This window comes from Phalacrocorax aristotelis, chromosome 14 (assembly GCF_949628215.1).
Source record: "Phalacrocorax aristotelis chromosome 14, bGulAri2.1, whole genome shotgun sequence".
Classification (NCBI taxonomy): Eukaryota; Metazoa; Chordata; class Aves; order Suliformes; family Phalacrocoracidae; genus Phalacrocorax; species Phalacrocorax aristotelis.
In genome coordinates, this window is record NC_134289.1 from 13,509,777 (window position 1) to 13,528,221 (window position 18,445).

At 43.9% G+C, this 18,445-nt stretch overlaps 1 protein-coding gene across 3 annotated transcripts in view; it reads right to left on the reverse strand.

Annotated features, from left to right (window-relative positions):
- The window catches only part of LOC142064384 (L-threonine ammonia-lyase-like), a 51,081-nt gene that overhangs the window by 22,712 nt on the left and 9,924 nt on the right, over nt 1–18,445 (reverse strand). The window contains exons 1-3 of one of the 3 annotated variants that reach the window (XM_075109290.1): nt 10,799–11,213; nt 6,295–6,321; nt 2,727–3,069 (exon numbers count right to left, since the gene is read on the reverse strand). In XM_075109290.1, coding sequence (XP_074965391.1) covers nt 2,727–3,069; nt 6,295–6,321; nt 10,799–10,932 — 504 coding nt within the window. In that variant the 5' untranslated portion in view covers nt 10,933–11,213. Of the gene's footprint in view, nt 1–2,726; nt 3,070–6,294; nt 6,322–10,798; nt 11,214–18,445 lie in introns of those variants that run through there. The other 2 variants (XM_075109291.1, XM_075109292.1) reach the window with 2 other exon arrangements.

Below are 18,445 nucleotides of genomic sequence, written 5' to 3' on the forward strand. Positions count from 1 at the left end.
AAAGGAGGTGTCAGTGCTATTTTCAGCTGTACTGGCCTGATGCATGACCTTGTAAGACTCATTGAACCAAGCCTGTAAGTTTTCCCTTTTGTCACCGTGATCTTACCACAGGACTACAGATACTGTGCCTAATGCACAACGCACAGCACGGCCTCCCTCTGGCACCCACAAAGCTAACACAAAACAACCCCTAAAGTTCCAACATCAGTAACCAAACCAAGTGCCCAATTTAATGCTAATTCCTTGTTTTCCTATACTCGCTACCTCTACAACATCTGTTACAATCATTCATGATGCCATATCTCAGCTCTGGGCAAACTCCTGCGTACGGATCCAGGACGCTCCATCCATCGTCTTACCTGCAGGTTAGGAATCACCCTGCAAAGCGTTTCTCCTTTCAATCAACTGAATGGGCTGCAGTCATGCTTGCTTTTTTAATCCAAACAAATGTCCCTAACCTTTTAGGGACTTACTTTTAGGCTATTACATCTCAGAGACAATTTAAAATAAAGGTTATCTGCACTTCCCTTTACACCACTCTGGGCTTTCAATGCTTTCCTTTTGAATCAGTGCATGAAACAGGTACTAATGACTTCTGCGGGAACATTACTGTGAACAGCAACAGTCACGGGCTATTTTCACACTAAAAGAAGTGGGGATATAGGTTTTCCACTATTCTGATCATCCCAAAAGCACAGTTCATAAAAACAGACTAAAGAAAGTTAGCCTGTTTACCTTGGCACAGTGAATGCGGAAAGGGGATACAACCATGTTGCAGAAATCTGCCAGGGGCACCCAAGAGAAAAGAGCTATTTTAATTTGAGGGGCAAAGCTGCCTGAGAGCAAGCGCCGTGAATTGGCCAAGGAGAGCTTAACTACTTGTGAGCAAGAGCACGATAAATTTTTGAAAAGGCTCATATTACACGGGTGCCTGCGGGAGCAGGAGGTGGACCCCGTGGTGCAGTCTCGCCTTCTCCTGCGTTAGCACGTGTTGAGAGCAAGGGCATGGCTCGGGATGGGGCTGAGACGGACTTTACTAGTTTGGCAGAGGTGTACAACGCCATGAGCCGCAGGGAAGGGATGATCCAGGCTATCACAGGGAGCTAGCTAGTTTTGCTTTTCAAATTAAGCCCTGGCAGTCTCCCTCTCCCCACCCATAGACCTATTTTCATGCAGCAAGATCAAACCCATCTAACAAATATGACCAGAACTGTCAATTACAAAGAAACGCGGTGCTCGCTACTTGCAATGTAAATGCAAATCCTCTCTTCCTGGGACAGTGTCTCCACAAAAGCAGAAGACTGGCACTTCTGTCTACAGCACTGGCTGTGCTCTCAAACTTGACAGCCTGAGCATTTTGGTGACAAACGATGCAATGTGCAGAGTTTGGTACTCTCCCTCAGTTTGCCCACGCCCCGGCCCCCCAACCACCCGTGCTGCACATGTGTTTGCTCGCTGCCCCGCCACCTTCCCGAGCAAGCCAGCTTTTCCACTCTGAAAGGAAATCCAGGTACAGCTGGCAGGATGGCTTACTCCCGAGTCACTCTGAACAGGCAGCATATGAATGTAAGATGCATCCAGTTTGGCTCCCTGCACTCTGGCCAGCACTACCCTGCCAGTCTTTGTGCCACCTCACAGACCCGAAGAGTCTTGTATCACGCCCTTTGTCACAAGACACACTTCTTCAGTACTATGCTACAAAAAAATCACATCCACCCACATTTTGGGGACTCTAAGCTAAATAAAAAAACCCAAACCCAGCGAAAGCGCTTATGATGTCTCTGGGTCAGCAGGCACCACCTGCAGACCAGGAAAACTGCCGAGTCTTGCAGACCCAACCACTTTGCTCCAGGGACTGTTAACTCCGAGCAGCGGCTCAGGCACAAGGTCCTTTCCCTGTGCAGGCCAGAAAGACAATCCCCAGCCGGTGAGGCTGGCGGGGCGCCCTGGGTCAGCAACAGGGAGGGATTCATTGGGAGAGCAAGTTGGGGCTGCTGTTATGAATTGCCATTTGGCAAGGACACTTTTTACCCGCTGCAGGGAAAAGAGATGAGCCACAGATTTGATAAAGAGCCTTCATGAAGAGCTCCCAACACTAGAAATACACTACGAATTAAATAGCTTGCCTCTGTACTTCTGTTACACTTTAGCACATGTTTGTACATTTATGGGAGCGTCTCAGTCATTTTCATACCTAGACTGACCAATAGGTGAGTATGTTTGTGCGTGTGTATCTTAATATCCTTGTTTTGTTGAAGACGCACGTGGCAGAACCACCTGGTTATAGGCATATCCAGCCTTGCCAGGCTGTCCAAGCAAGGAAGGCAAATCTGCACCTTCAAACTCCCCAAATATGAGGGCTGGTTCCAAACCAGACCCTCCCACAAGAGCGCTTACCCAAACACTGACAGTCCACCATCTCCCACTCCGGTTCCTTGTAGCAAGAGTTTTGCACCGGGAGCACAATACGCCAGTGCATTAAGTCTACGCCTAATGTGGTTGATCCTTTGTTTACAGGTCACTGCAATCTTTGAGGATTTAGGTTAGTGAAAACAGGCAAGAAGAAAATGCTTATTGACAGTTAACAACAACTAACATGAACATGAGTCATCTTACACAGCCCTATCTGCTGCAACTCACACATACTCTTCGTGCATTTCTGATCAACTTCTATAAAGAAAACTAAAGAAATACTGAGAAAAGGCAAAGCCGTATAAACGCCCTACCATGCAGGGTGTTTTCTGAACACCGCACTGGATTTTGAAAGCTGCTGCACTAATATCTTCAAATCGAATCAGCTTGTTACAGCTTGACAGGCTGGTCCTACTGCTTGACTGAGGGATGCAGGAAAGGGCATCCCCAAGTAACTCCTCATTACGGCTCACTATCTTCATTTCCCAGGTCTTCACATCCCCGTTCAGGTAATCCTCCTCACCAAAATCTTTCAGTCTCTCAGGGTTGATAGAGGGTGGCTTCTGCCCAATAAGGCCATTTCTTATTGGCCCATCCTTACAACAGCGAAGATCACAAAGTGCCGGGACATCTTGTTTCTTTATTTTATTGTCATCCCTAAAAACAAATAAAAGATCCGTGTTAGGAAAGCTCGGATGATTAAAGGCTTGTCGTTCAGCATTTAAGAAGGATGCAAATCTCAGTTGCTCTTTGCAAGCCTCAAATAGGCAGACTGAATTATTACTGTCATATTACCTGATCTTGTAGGTGGATTGAAAGCTACTGTAACCAGCCAGCTTTGAGAAAAGCCACAGATAACCCAGCATGCGGACAAACTGGGAAACCATCATACCCAAGAAAATAAGAAAGATATCATCTGTGCTGTCTGGGCAGCCAGACCTTCCTCAGTACTCCACCTCAACTGGCAATGATCCCAGTTCAGTGCTTCCAGAAATTTTGGCATAACTGGAATTGTATTTCCTGTCTGCAGCAACTTGTTTTTCAAAAAAGGCAAATAGCTGCTGCAGAGCGTTCCCCAATACTATTAATAGCAGCAACAAATGTCATTACGTTGTACACGAGGTCTGTGTCCCTGCTCTGGCATACTTGCAGAGTGCACTCATGGTGGTCGTCAGCTGCCTCATGGCGGGAAATAAATTACTTTGATAAGGGAAAACAATTATATCCTACTACAGAGCTAAAGAACTAGGTCTCCTGATCTGTCAGTTAACACTTCATAGATAAACACACCTGTAGATCAGACGACACCACGATGCCACACAAGCGTCTTCCCCAAGAAACTTCGGAGAGACAACACTGCTAGAAAAATTTGCCAGTTTTCCTACGTTCAGCTGCCGTACTTGATGGTCCAGGGTGTTCAGGAGTTCACAAGGGGTAATATACTGTAGTGTAGGATTTTGCAGCCCTACTAACAAATAACTGCAAAACTTCTAGCAATTCTAGGAATCTGGGGAGTAATGTGGGGAAAAAGGAGCATTAAGCAGACCACCAGTGATTTGGAAAAGAGCTGATACCACCCCTGCTCTGTGGCTATGCTTACACAGATGTTAGAAGCCCCTCTACATGAAGGGCTCAATATTAATCTATTTAGGAGGAAGGTTTTTCTAAAAAATATACATGTTAAATTACATCAGAGATTTCTGCATCATCTCCAACAAAAAATATTTACCAGTTTCACAAAATAATTTGGATTTAAGTTATGCAGCTATTCATCAGCAGGGCTGGCTAAAGCAGAAGTTGCCCTAGGTTTACAGCAGCCATCAGCACTGTAATATGCATTGTAATAATTCCTAAAAAGAATTTAAAAACATTTAGAAACAGCTGCTTTTTGAGCAATTGCCCCACTTCTGGCAGTGCCATCCAGTTTCTTTGTGGTCCCGTCGATTAGTGCCAGCAGCTCTGCCTCCTGTTACACTTCCAAGCGTTCCACTGAGGACTTCACGTAACAATACGGGCAACATCAAAGGTGGTGTTATTTGAATCAAGTAACATACCAGGAGCATCAACCATTCTGCATATCCTCACAGGAGACAAAAAAAGGTCAATTTTTGTAGCAAGGTCTTCTCTTCCCAAAACTAATGAGATCAACACCAGTTTTCTAAGATAAGTAAGTAATTTACACATTTGTTTATGTTGAAACTTGTGATTTAAAATGTTCCCAATACCGTACCTTAAAGCAGACACACACAAACAGCAGGCACCCTGCCTTCAGATTAAATAGCTTATCAAGTAGCTCTAGTCCATACTTTTCTGCATTTTTGGTCCTTTGGGGTTAGGGGGTTGGAACGCTTCATACAGATGTGAAGCTTGCAGCATTAGTTCTCATGCGTATCAGTCAGTTTTATGCAAAGATGAGAATCAGATCAGACTCTCTCCCCTTGAACTCTTTACAGCACAGCCCCTGGCATAAACAACATCTATTATCATCTAAGAGGCCACATCGCTGTTAAGAGTTCAATCCCTACCTCCCCCCAGAAAAAAAAAAAACATTTTCCATATCATGGCGGGCCATAACCCCTCCAAAAAGAGAAGGACGTGTACATCTTATCTCTAAACATGTTATCTAAAATCTTTAGCAAGCATTAGCAATGAATGATATTTCTTACACTGCAATGGGTTAAAAGGGTATGTGTAGGGTAAAATACGTAGGTAGATCCAAAAAATCGTGATTTTTTTCTAGGCCAACTTTTTTTTTTACTGACATTTGAGATAGCAAATAAATTCACGCCTTTTCCTTGCATCTGTTGCAATCAACTACAAAAAGTCCATTAAAAAAACAAACCAGCAAAAGATGACTACAAAAAGTCTATTGATGAACAAGGATTCTGCTGGAAAGTCCAAACCACTGGGCAATGCCTCGCCACACTAGTGCCATCAGATATTTTTATCCACAAATAGGAAAACCGAAACAGGATACTGATTTTTGGCCCTACTTTTGCATTTCCTTTTTTTTTTGGCAGAACAAAGAGGGGCAAGTAAATCAGACTCTCAGTCCCTGATCTGCAGCACTGCTCTCGTGAGCAGTGAGTACCTGCTCAGGACCCTGACGGAGGCAACACCTTATGACCGTTGGCAACAGAGAACAGAAGTTGAAGAGCTGTAAGATACATGCAGGATTTCAAGCTTGAGAGAGATTTAAAGCACATCTGAAGCGTTACCATCTCAACATTTGATATGGACACTATCACCCATTTGCACCTGAAAGGCCAGCAGCCTCCTTACCAAAGGAATAGCATCATCATGCTATTGTATCCGTATGTGTTGTATATATTTATTTCAGATGAATTTTTAGTATCATTCTATGTACATATTTTTTATTTACATTAACTCCCAAGGTAAACAGTGGATTGAGATTTGATAATCCATCACAAACAGGCAACTAATAACCCTGTTGGGTTCAGATGCGTTTCTCTCCTCAGACACAGTTCGCGTGCTTGGCGCAGATCACCTCAGTAAGACTTTCTCATGCAGGAGCAGTCAAAGCAGGCAGCAAAGCATGCACGTGCTCCCAGAAAGACAGCACGTGACTTCTCATGCACAGTAACAAAATATGGCCCTATTCTAGCGATCAAGCCCACCAGATGAAAATCTGAGCCAATATAAATACGAACCCCGGCATTAGAAAACATTGCTCCTTTCAAATGGATTGCTTTTCCTTTTTTGGAATTTGTCTAGGACAGTTTTCATGAAAAAGTCTATTTATTTCCAGCCATAAAACAAATATCCAGCTGGCAAGCTTTGTTACATGGTTATAAATTACAACATTTTACCTTTAAAGCGATTAGTAAAAGCAAACATGTAAAATACAGTTTATAAACCTACTTTTTCAAGAACAGCTGCTCGGCATAACTGCAAAAAAATAAAAGAGAAGATCCGTATGCAGACATTCCATGAATAATTAAGGAACTGGAAAAAATATCATTTGTTTAAGCAGATAGCTTTACGTTGTTTAAAGTCTCAACGGCAATGCAAAGACAGTGTGTGCTGAAATGTACTCTTAGAATGATAAAAAGCAACAACTCGGAATGAAAATTTTTCTGTTTCCCATTTGTTTTTTTGAATATATTGATAATTTTCATCAAGTTAAATAGCACTGGGGAAATCAAGCTTGGAAAAATAGTAATAATAATAAACTAAAAAGTTAATAAAAACAACAACAATAATTTTGAGACTATAAAATGCAGTAGATTTTATATATATAAATATATATAATACCTAAATACCTGAAGACCCAACTGTTGCCTTTGTAACAAGGAGAAGGAAATGCCCACACAGTTACCCTGCAATGATGGGACAGTTGCGTGTCCCCGTCAGATGAAGCACATGCGGATTGCCTTCCTCAGGATCCACGAAAGAGACTGAGCAGATTCAACTGATGTACTGGATCTCTGCAGCTTCAAAAACTGAAGGAGCAAAAAAAATCTACAAGGTCACGGGCGTCCAGGAAACAGCAAACTGGGAAGGATTAGTCGCTGTTTCTCCCAGTATAAATGTTAGGGGGAGATCATATGAAAGTATAAGAAAATTTAGAAGTCCCCTTCTTACAGAAGATAATTAGCTCGCAGAACTCATTGCCACAGGATGCTATGAAGAACAATGGTGTAAACAGGTTCCTAAAAAAACCTGTGCAACTATATGGAAGTAGGTCTAATAGTGACCAATAACACATCATTCAAGAAGCAATCTGTGAAGCCTCTAAGCACTTACTTGGCAGACTCCACGAAAGCATATGAGAAAAAGCATCTTAGGCGGCTTTTATTTCTTCTCCAAGTTCCTGTTTTCTCCAAGCTCATGGCCTCAAGCTGCTTCAGGGGAGGCTCAGATTGGATATTAGGAAAAGTTTCTTCTCTGCAAGAGTGGTCAGGCCCTGGCACAGGCTGCCCAGAGAGGTGGGGGAGTCACCATCCCTGGAGGGGTTCAAAAAACGTGTAGCCGTGGCACTTGAGGGCATGGTTTAGGAGGCCTGGGGGTGTTGGGTTGGTGGTTGGACTTGATGACCCTAGAGATCTTTTCCAACCTTAATGATTCTATGATTCTATTCTATGTTACTGGCCACCACCAGAGAGAAGACAGAGGCAATCTACTTTTTGGTCTGACCCGCTGTTGCCATTTTGATTTGCAGGCATACACAATGTCAGCAATTGGCATCTTTTAAAGCACTTACAAAATGAGTCAAAACAACGCGTTTTGAGGCAGAAATTAAGTTGGGATTATGGATGTACATTCCCATGTTACTGTGCTGCTTCACAGATAGAAATTCAAGTGTTACAAAAGGAAACAAAGAAATTTTAGTATAAGACTGAAAACTCAGTATTTCTTTGTCGTTTCTACAGCAGTTTTGATCATCCGCATTCACAATGATACACGCTCACCATGAAGAGGGACTGACATTACAGGTACAAGTTCTGTAGAGCACTTTAACATCCTTATAGGTCTATGCCATGACAAGAATTGCAAACTTCCAATGCCAAACTCTGACTGATCAGTGGCACAGTGCAAACCGGCAAAGTGTTAAGCTTGAATGCCACTTCAGATCATCCCAATGAGCTGGGACTAGCCTGTAATTAACCCAGGAACACACATACGCACATATGCACATGTTCTCTAGATGTGGATTTTTTTCTTTTTTCTTTTTTTTTTTTTTTAATATTTTGGGGGTAGGGGTTTCTTAAGCTCATATTTACATGTTCCCTGAACACCTTCCTGGAGCACACAGAGCAAGAGACATTAGCAAGATACAGTTTTAGACATACTTACGTGCCTTCTGAATAAATGGGCTCACATCTTATGCCATCAAGTTTGGAATATTTATTACAGCAAAATGTGACCTTTAAAGTCACTTCTGCCTCATTCCTGAAGGGCTTGAGCAGAGATGGGTCACGTACTGTGGGGGTGCAGCCTGCTGCAGGAAGCAGTCTGCTCAACTTACAACTGAGATGTGGCTAGGGCTGGGATCTCCTCTCAAAGGAGTGACAAAGAGGTAATCCCAGGATGTGACAGAGAGGGCCCTTTCCCTCATCCAAATCCCTCCCTTAACCACAACTTCCCCAGCCCCATTAATCCTTCTTATTCCACATTCCCAGCCCCATCTCCCCTGACCCTTCCACGCTCCTCTGATATCGTTCCCGTTTGTTGTCATTCCCTTTCCCAATAGCTCCTAAGCATTCCTGTTCCATCCCGACTCCTCTTCTACTTTTTCTCCCTCCTCCCAGAACACATCTAAATGCTGCAATAGCAGCAATTCTTAAAAGCACCTCAGCAGCTTGTGCAAGTGGGCCTTTAAGAAAGAGAAATGATGGAAAAACTGAGGCCTCTTGAGATACAAATGGCAAGAAGCATCATCACAGATGTCTCCATCGCTGCTAGCAATTCTAGGCTACTGCACCGTGGAGTGTCTGAGTGTCCTCTGCAGGACTTCAGGGTGACAAGTAAACTCCCCCAGGCATGGGGAAGGAACGTGCTAGATCTCTTTTTGACAATACGGTTAAGATAGATCAAAGGCAATACCGCATCAAACATTACTTTCTCGATTATTATTCTCCTGTATAACACTATTACTTAGAAACACCCGTTTGAGACTGTAACACTCCAACTAGTTGCAATTACAGGACGGAAATTTAAAATGCATCTCTGACATTTAGCTACCCAAACCCTCTGCAAAGCGGTTGTTCCTAAATCACGTAGGAATCACCAACATCTTCCCCTAAACAGAAAGGCAAATTCAGTAAATATTAGCTCAACTTTATTGATAGAAACTGGGGCACAGACAGATCGAGTGACTTGCCTAAGACTCCCGCAGGAAGTTCGTGGCAGGGCTACTTATCAGAGTGTCTTAAAGATGAAGAGATCAGGGCTTAGTTACTAGCCTGTATGACACGAGTGCTGGGGGATGTATGCACTGGGGCCGTCCAGCATAGACAGGTACATAATAACCAGGCCTTGAGATCGAGCAGGCATTTATAACTCTACTCACCATATACAGGTCTGAGAACACCTTGTGGTGTTACGCCAGCAACAGATGTAAAGAAAGGTCAAGCTCATGCAGGGAACAACCAAGCTGCATTATCATTTCTGATAAAATAGCTCCTTGCTTTCAGTCAGTTAGATATACCAGAGCCTGAGCCTAGTCCTGTAGCTGCCTTCATCTGTGGCTATAATCCCTTGCCAGACTTCTGTACGCACTGCTGAAACGTCGTTGCTTACTGCTGACAACAGCAACTGGCTCTCAGCTGCTAAATAGATAACATGAGAAAAAGTAATCTGAAAGCAAGAAGAACTCAGAAGGTCATCCCTCTTGGTTACCTCTGCTTCCACACCTTCCAAGCGTCCCTCAAACAGGCCCGTCCCTCTACGCAGCCCTTACAGGACATTCACACCTCTGAGTGTCGAATGATCGCTATCAAACACTGCATGTAGTTTGGCAGTTAATACTCTTCAAGTAATTAAACTTTTTCCCTCTTTAAGTTAAATGTATATTGAGTTCAGAGGTTCTCTGGTGATTAACACATCTCTATAATTCACTTGTAATAAAGAATGAACAGCTTAACCCAAACTAGAGGAAAGCGTGGTCCTGTGATGAAAGGACTGGTTTAAGGTTCTCAGTTCGCTGCAGAACACATCACACCGTGTGTGACTTTGGGCGAGCCATTTTTTCAATGCAGAACTGGGACCTTTTTTCCCCTTTGGTGTTCCATGAGCGTTTATTAACAGCATTGAGCCCACTGAAACGATTTATGGTTTACATATTACCAACATCTGCAACTATTGGCAAGACGCAGGATAGGAGAACTGCCCCTGTTTATACCACATCTGGCTACACCCGGTTGTGATCTTCCTAGCGGTGTTAAGATAATAAAATTCGGGGAGAAAACAACCATGGAAAAGGTCAAGAGGGAGGCTGTTCAAACACAACCATGCCATAGGGCTGCACACCCCACCAGCTGGGGCTATGCAGGGCACTAGACACCTCCTAAATTCCGTCGGCACCATCCAAGCCTGAAAACAGGAATTCAAGAAGACCATAAGCACCATAACAAAGACGACTGCAGAACACCCCTAATAACAGGATCTGATACAGGCTATACCAAGACAAATTTTCAGCAGCCCATCGGCCTGTCTAGGGTTATTTCTAATACCGTACCCATGCAGAAATTAAAAAGCTGAATTCCACAGGCTTGAAGTATTCAAATCTCCGCTGCTTCTAGTGGATGACACCAAGAGCAACTCATACCCACAGAACCCAGGGAGATATTGGAAAATTACGAAATTTTTTTGGTCTTTTTTTTTTTTTTTAAAGAAAGTAAGGAAAGGAAAAAGAAAGCATTACCTATACAGCACAGCGACTAAATAAACAACGAGGTGAAGCAAAACTCCAACTACGACACCATAAGGAGGCAGGAGGGGTCCAGGGGTTGTCACGTCCATTGGCCTGGCCCTGGGTGGACCCCGAGGGCTGACCATGACCCCTGAGGGGGAGAAAGGAGCAGTCTAGCTCTAAGTCAGACAGCAATATTCTCCAACCTTTGCCAGAAAGGATCGTAGTCTTCATCTTCCCTGGAGTGGTCCCTGGGAGTTCTGTTTTTTAACACCCTGGAGTAGAGAAATTGTGCTGCAAAATTCATTGTAATTCCTGGTGCAAAGCAAAGCTGGGAGGCTGCAGGCACTTGCCTGGGAGAAGTGCCAGCCCTGCAATGCCTGGGTGGGGAACAGTGGGCGACCGTGCTGAAAGCAGCTCCAGCGCTGGCTGGGGGAGGGAAGTGCCTTTGAGAGAGATGGCTGCTGCTATTTAAAGAGATTATTTCAGAGGCCAACCTGTCCTTGTCAATTTGAGTCAGGGCCCGGATTATGCTTGGGTGACGCTCTGTTAGCAGGACACTCGAAGCTTTAGTTACTTACTGCTTAGCTGTGCAGCATGATCTAGACCTGCTGAACGGCCCGTGATTTAACAGCATGCACCTGGGTAGGCAGAGGCAGCAAGAAAGGGATGCCTTTTTTTGTGGTGCTTGAGTCACCTGCAGGTATCCTTTAAGGCAGCACCAAGGGACAGGGGTCTTCGTGAGGTGCAGAGGAGACCAATCACTTAATTCAGGTCTTCTCTTGGCACGGGTCCTTGTAGCAGAAAACCAGAGATATCCAGATCATACAGATAGAAGAGATCACCTAGGGGAAAGACTGCAGCAGCAGATATTAAAAAGCCCATGTAAATCTGTTCTTCATTGCCCTGAGAGCACGTTAGCAAAAGCAGTGCCACATTTCCAGATGCAGGATGGCTGTGCAGTGGGGACGGGAGCAGGGGGTCCTTCCGTGATTCCTCTCCTCTGGAATACAGCCCTGGTGGAGCGCAGGCTTCAGACTGCCTGGGGACTGACCAGATGTCCCTCTCCAGGCATCAGTGGTCCCTCAGTACCCTCTGCTTTCTGCTGATAACGTACAAAATCTTAACCCCCACGACAGAGAACAGGCAAATGAAACCCAAGCTGTCACCTAACCCTCCCCACAGAGTACTGTGAGGAATATTATAATCTGCTTTATATGGAAGAGTCAGAATAAATGACAAAATATTCTTTTGGCATCTCCAGGGAACTCTAAGCCGTGCTGGTGGAGCCTCCTCTACACTGGTGTGACAGTCAGGTCCAGGATCCCCAGACTTCATCAGTAAAGATGATGCTCCGGATTCACCATTTTTTCCTGTTTCTCCCACCCAAAACCCCTTTACCCTTCCCTTTCCAGGCAGTGGATGTGGCACGTGCTACACGTGGCCACAGCCCAGCAGCACGCTGCTGCAGAAGTGAAGAGACGAAGAGGCAGCTCTAAGCCAGGGTGAAGCTCAGGCCAACGTCACCGGTGCCTTAAGCACAGAGGGAAGGCGGGTGGAGTTATTCCTTTGCTCACAACACATCTGAAGTGCAGTGCTGGGCAGGAAAGGGAACTTAAAAGCAGTGTAATTCACAATGCCTAGCTTTCAAGTGTCTGGGAGTCCAGACTGATGCGCTCAAGGCTTGACATGAATTCAGCTTGTCACAAAATGAGGCCCTGACCCGTGATCGGTGCTTGCAGGCCTCGCAAAACCAGTAAAAGGATTTTTGTGACCATTTGGCCGAGCAGTTGGAAACAAATTCACAAAGCTCTTTCAGGACAGTATTACATGAAGCATTGGATTGTTGTCCTTCTAAAATACTCCCAAACAAGCAGCCCGCTATGGAAAAAGGATATTTGGAAATTTCTGCTGCAGATTTAGGCCCACGTCAAACATTAATTCAAAGCCCTTACCTAAGGGTGCGCTGGAAATGCTGACTCTGCAGTGTCTTAGAAGGTACCGCATCACTGCTAATTGCTGTAAGTTAACTCTGACCATTTTCTGAGCTGCTTATTTCCTTAATGAGAGATAAACGGTTAAACACACACTATTATTAGATGTGTCTTCCTTTCATTCTTGCCTGTCAAACTTCATTGTCCTTACAAGCTTCTAACGCTTTGTCCGCCACTTCACGTATCCCCCTTCACCCTGTGCACACAGAGGGGATGGCTGTGCAGCAGTCCTGCTTACTCCTTCTAGAGCAACTGGATTTTGTCACCTTTCACAGGCACTGGTTTTTTAGTATCTGTGTGTCTTTGACTAAGACACCTTTCTCTCTCTCTGTTGTTGTTGTTTGAATTCTTTAAATAACTGTCACCTTCATCTAGGAAGTTAATCTGGTCTCCGACTTCTTCCTAATATCCTCCTCCAGGAAATTCCTGTTTATTTCCTCTGTCTTTACTAATGCAATTATTAGTAGGAGTTGGTAGTTCTGATGCTGCTCTCCAAGAACCAGAACTCTCCAGCAGAAGGCAACATCCCCGTAAATGACATTTTTTAGGGGCAGTCTCACATCAAAATACCTATGCTGGGGATTAACTTAAGTACATATTTTATGCTTTTTGATTCAAGGTTTAATACACTTGAGCTAGATTAACCCATATTTTAACAGCTATTACAAAAACAGTATGATGGAGCTTACAGCTCCTTCCTGATTTCATTGCCTTTTCAGTCATTTTTTTCCAAGCAGAGTGCTGTGATTGTTAGAGGAGCTTTACAGCTGACAAGGTGGATGCAAACAGCAGAAGTCACAGCAGCAGGGCATCTCAGCCTACTTCCTCTGCCACCAAGAGCATCTAGTCAGGTGTGAGGAGAGAATCCAAGCCCTGCTACCTACAGTACTGTGCCTCATTTGCATCAATGGTCATGGTAGACCAGTTATGCGTTCGAACTAGTCGGCCATAGAGGCTTTATCCTATAGGTCATTTCCCTCATGCCATCTTCTGCAAATTCTTTTTTCAGGCTGCGCGCCTCAATCAACTCTCTGCAAGTGGTTGTTGTCTGCTGCACTTGAAATCCCCAGGATGCCCTCCTTTCTCCCTGGTTTTGCACTTAATCAGCAAAAAACTTCCATAGCGTATCACCTTTTAGTAACTGATCCTGCAAACCTTTCACATATAATCTCACTCTTGGCTCTTAGCTTTGAAAAGCCAAATACCTCTTAGCTAACAGACTGAAATACGTTATTTTCATCATATTTACTCACCTTGAATAGGATCGAGCCAATCCCTAGCAGCACAGCGAAACATATGGAGCATGAACAAGTTACTTAAGTATCTAGGGATCGGTCCACTAACTGCTTGAAGATTCAAAAATATTGACCAAAGGACTAACCAAAGAATTAACATGTGAACAACAAAATAGCTGTCCTGGGACAGGGTGGGGTTGACTTTTTCTGTGCCTTTTGCATTGATTTGATCTGAGCTATAGCATGTTTGGAGACCCGTTATCTCACTTCCAAATAAACCAAACTCCTCAAATAACCATCTTCTTACTCCTCTTAAACCGTGACCTGGAATAATTTAATATAGCCACTTTCAAACTTGTCCAAAGTGCTTCAGAAAACACCACAGCTACTGCAGGAAGGAAAAACTACCTTTCATCTTTGACTTTTTCCTTTTATATATGGGCAGGTGGGGGATAGGTGAGGTGTAATCACATTGCTGGAACAGTCAAGTGAAACCCAGCACAATTGCCATGAAACTGCCAGGACGACGCTAAGTTACAGGTCTTCCCTAGATCACATCTCTTGTCAAAGCTAGAGTTTCTTACCTCCTCCCAGCTGCTCTGTGGTAGGTCCTAAGGGAAGAAAGTCAATGCCTCAGTGCTGTAGAGCTTTCTGAAGGTTTCACTGACATCTTCCATACTGCCACCACTCACACTTTTTACATTTGTGCAAGGAAATCATCATTCATATCTGCGCGGCTTTAGGCATACCTAGCTGAGACCTCAGTAAAACCAGCCCCTGTCAGGGGCACTGCGTACGTCTGAAATGGCAATTCTTGAGAAGTGGTTTCATCCACATCATCGTACAATATTATTATCTTGTAGTTAGATAATTTTGAGTCCAAAGGGGGAAAAAACCCACACTTTAATCAAGGGACAGAATTGAAATTCAGTGTTCGTGCGCTAGTGTGAAAGATCAAGGATTAGGACTGGAGAGAAGTGGAAAATCCAGGTCTCAGAATAACAATTTTACACTCATCAGGTTGTATATGACCACCTGCCTTCCTCCCTCAGTCCCTGGCACAAAAGCCATTGAAAGATAGTATAATGTGGAAAGTAACAGCTGCTTCTTTTCCTAGAAAGCTTTATAAACAAGGTTACGCTGCTTTTACCCCCAAACTGAAAAATAAAATAGGACCACTTTGCCATGGAAATGGAAAACAGTGCTTCATTTTCTTGTAACCAGAGAGAACTCAGTTCGGACAGCACTGGGAGAAATAGTTATTACCATTGTAAATAAAGACTTCATTGAATTACAGGACTTGAAAGATGGTTTTGAAGGGCTAGCCAAGTTTTTCCCCACACTAAATAAAATTAATAACATTTCCAACCTCAGTGAGAGCAGCATGGGTGGGAAGTGATAGTCTATCCAAAGCGGAGAATTCTTTGCAGAATTTGATCTGATGCAGAAGGGAAGAGAGTGGAAAGAGCCTGCAGTTAAGCCAAGAAAAACAATAAAAAGTTGTTCAGAGAGTAGCAGTACAGAAAATTGAGATTATAATTTAGGATTATGCAATGTATCGATACAAATGTGGTGGTAAACTACTATAATAATCAGTATGGATAAAAAACTATAGACGATTCAAAAAGAATTGCCATTAAAAAAAAAGGAATAGACACAAAAAAGCTTCACATTTCCTTCTAATTTAGCATACTAATTTAACTTCCACCTCAGTTTCTGCATAAATCAATATTTATAGAGCAGACCAGAGTTTCAGCCCCCAGTGTTTCCGTCTGTCAGCTAGCAGGTGACCCATGGTACCAAAACATCACATTCCTGTTTTTTTTTCTTTAGGGAACTGAAAAAAGACTGATAAGGCAGGTCGAAATCAGTGGAAACAGAGCTAGCTTCCTCTAGCCGGATTTTGTAGTGACTGAGAGGAAGGACAGGCATCAATTCAGAGAACATATTTGCTTGCACAAAAGCTAGAGGGAAGCTTGGATGTGCTTTGTATGAAGTTCCTATATGGGACAGACTGTACCTGCTTATCAGGTAAATATGTTGCAGAAAGGATGAGATATTTCCCAAGACAAAGCGAAAATTTACATTAGAAGCCCCAAAATTATAGAATCATAGATTCATAGAATCATTAAGGTTGGAAAAGACCTCTAGGATCAAGTCCAACCACCAACCCAACACCCCCATGTCTCCCAAACCATGCCCTGAAGTGCCACAACTACATGCCTTTTAAACCACCCCAGGGATGGCAACTCCCCCACCTCTCTGGGCAGCCTGTGCCAGCGCCTGACCACTCTCTCAGTAAGGAAATTCCTCCTAATATCCAATCTAAACCTCCCCTGATGCAGCTTGAAGCCATTTCCTCTTGTTCTATCACCCCAAACCAGTGTTACCTCCCCAAAACAGTATTTATCTCCGTAAGAGGTCTAATTCTAAGATGGTGAACCAATACATTTCAAGAGATGAGAAAAAACTGGGAACTCCAGCACAAAGCTTGTGCTTTGCGGTTACAAAAAAAAAAAGTGCACTCTCCACTACTGAGACTAAATAACTGATAAAAACCAGCAAAACATTTTGCATTGCTATTTGGGGTATTTAGCTCTGTGATAGCCTGCTTATCTCAATTTCAAGTTGTAGGATAACATTTTTAATACATGCAGAGGCAGTAAATTAGCATTGCAGATGCATGGAAGTATCCCATAATCTATTCAAATCCACCTCACAAAGTGATATTAATTAGCAAAGACTGTATCTAGATAACTTTGGGTAACATGAGATACCTTATGTTACCACTGACTCCGGGCTTTTTGTCCTTCTGGGTCTAAAGCACTGGTCACACGGCTGTGTTCACGTTAGAGAAGCGCACCGGCTGACGCCCGCGCAGCGAATCCCTGGAAACATGCATTAGTTTGTTTGCACGGAGCACAGCCATTGTGATCGGCAGCTTCGCCTTCCGCTATTTCAGATGGCACTAGAACATCACAGCAGCGGCAATGTATAATTTCAAAGTACTACTATAATTAACTTTATTTTCACCAACAAAGATCCCCAAGCATTCAAATGGCAAGTGAACATGAGCTGAAACGCAATTAGATTTTTTTTTTCTTTTACAGACTTACTCTCAAAGGGATTCTGATTTGCCGCAGTCTGTAGGTAACTACTACCTGACAGTTTCAGAGGCTTAAAAGCCTTCAAAGATGTTTGACATGTCGCTGCTTAGATGTCCAAAAGCAGTGAAAGACACATGATGGTTTCTGCTGAATGTAAATAAATGCTTTGCCGGGGTGCAATACACCAGCCCCTCTTGGCATTGGCTCTTAGGTGAACTCTGCTTCCCCGCCAGCCTAAGCACGCTCAAGGTCAAGTACATAACAGTTCAGGATCTGTTACTTTGGCCTAGACTCTCATTGATCTAAATCTCCTTCCCTCCCCTCCTGCTGCGTCTAATTAAAACACCGAGCGCTCGGTTGCAGTTCACGCTGTGCTGGAGATCAGCTCTCCGGGCTGTAGCCGGCCCAGCCCTCAGCTTTGTCGGGTGCCGTTGTGGGAAGAGGAGAACGAAGGGGCCGCCTGAGCCGAAGACGGGGCGGGAGACGGAGCAGCTCCCGGGGTAACCTGGCGGCCGCACAGACAGAAACAGATGGCCTCGCCAGCCACGCGTGAGGCAGCTCCCTCACTGCCAGGTGATGTTTACCCGCATTAGCCAGCCTGCTCCCTGCGCTCCTTCCCCTGCCCCTCAGGCTGCTCCTGACCACCTCGCCTCGTGGTGCCCGGCCCTACGCTCTCTTTTTCGCCGACTCCACCAAGGCTGCGCATCGAGTCCCTCCCAGTGGTTGTTTCCTGGTCTTAGTATCTAACGCCAGCAGAACACTGTCTGCACCCTGGACTAGTGTAATTACTTCTAAATTCAATCCACAGGCTCTTGTCCTACCGCCTTCTCCTAATTCACTTTCCCAACAATAGTTTAAAGAAAAGAGATTATCTTGGAATTATTTATAGCATCCTGATGATTCACATGGCTTCTCTATCCTCACTTCTGATGCTTCTTGTTCCTTGAATACATGCAATGAGCCCTCCCTTCCCCTTCCACATTTTTTTATCCTCTAATCTTCCATTTCCTCTTTTCTTGATGTTAATTAGAAGACACCTTAGATAGTCACTGCTGTGAAACAGAAAATTATCCCTTCATTATCGTGTAGACGGCGAAAAGTAGTATCCAAGAAAGAAAATACAGAAAGCGCTTACAGAAATAAAAATAGAAATTGACATAGACGACTATCTGAGTTAAGAAATAATATTCCTGTTGTTCTTACAATGAGTTCCAGTGGTGGATCTGAATCATAGGACAATTGGAACAGACAATTTAAAACATTTTACTACATCTGGGCAGAGTATTGTAACAACTATTTTAATATACCTAGAGCCAACTGCTC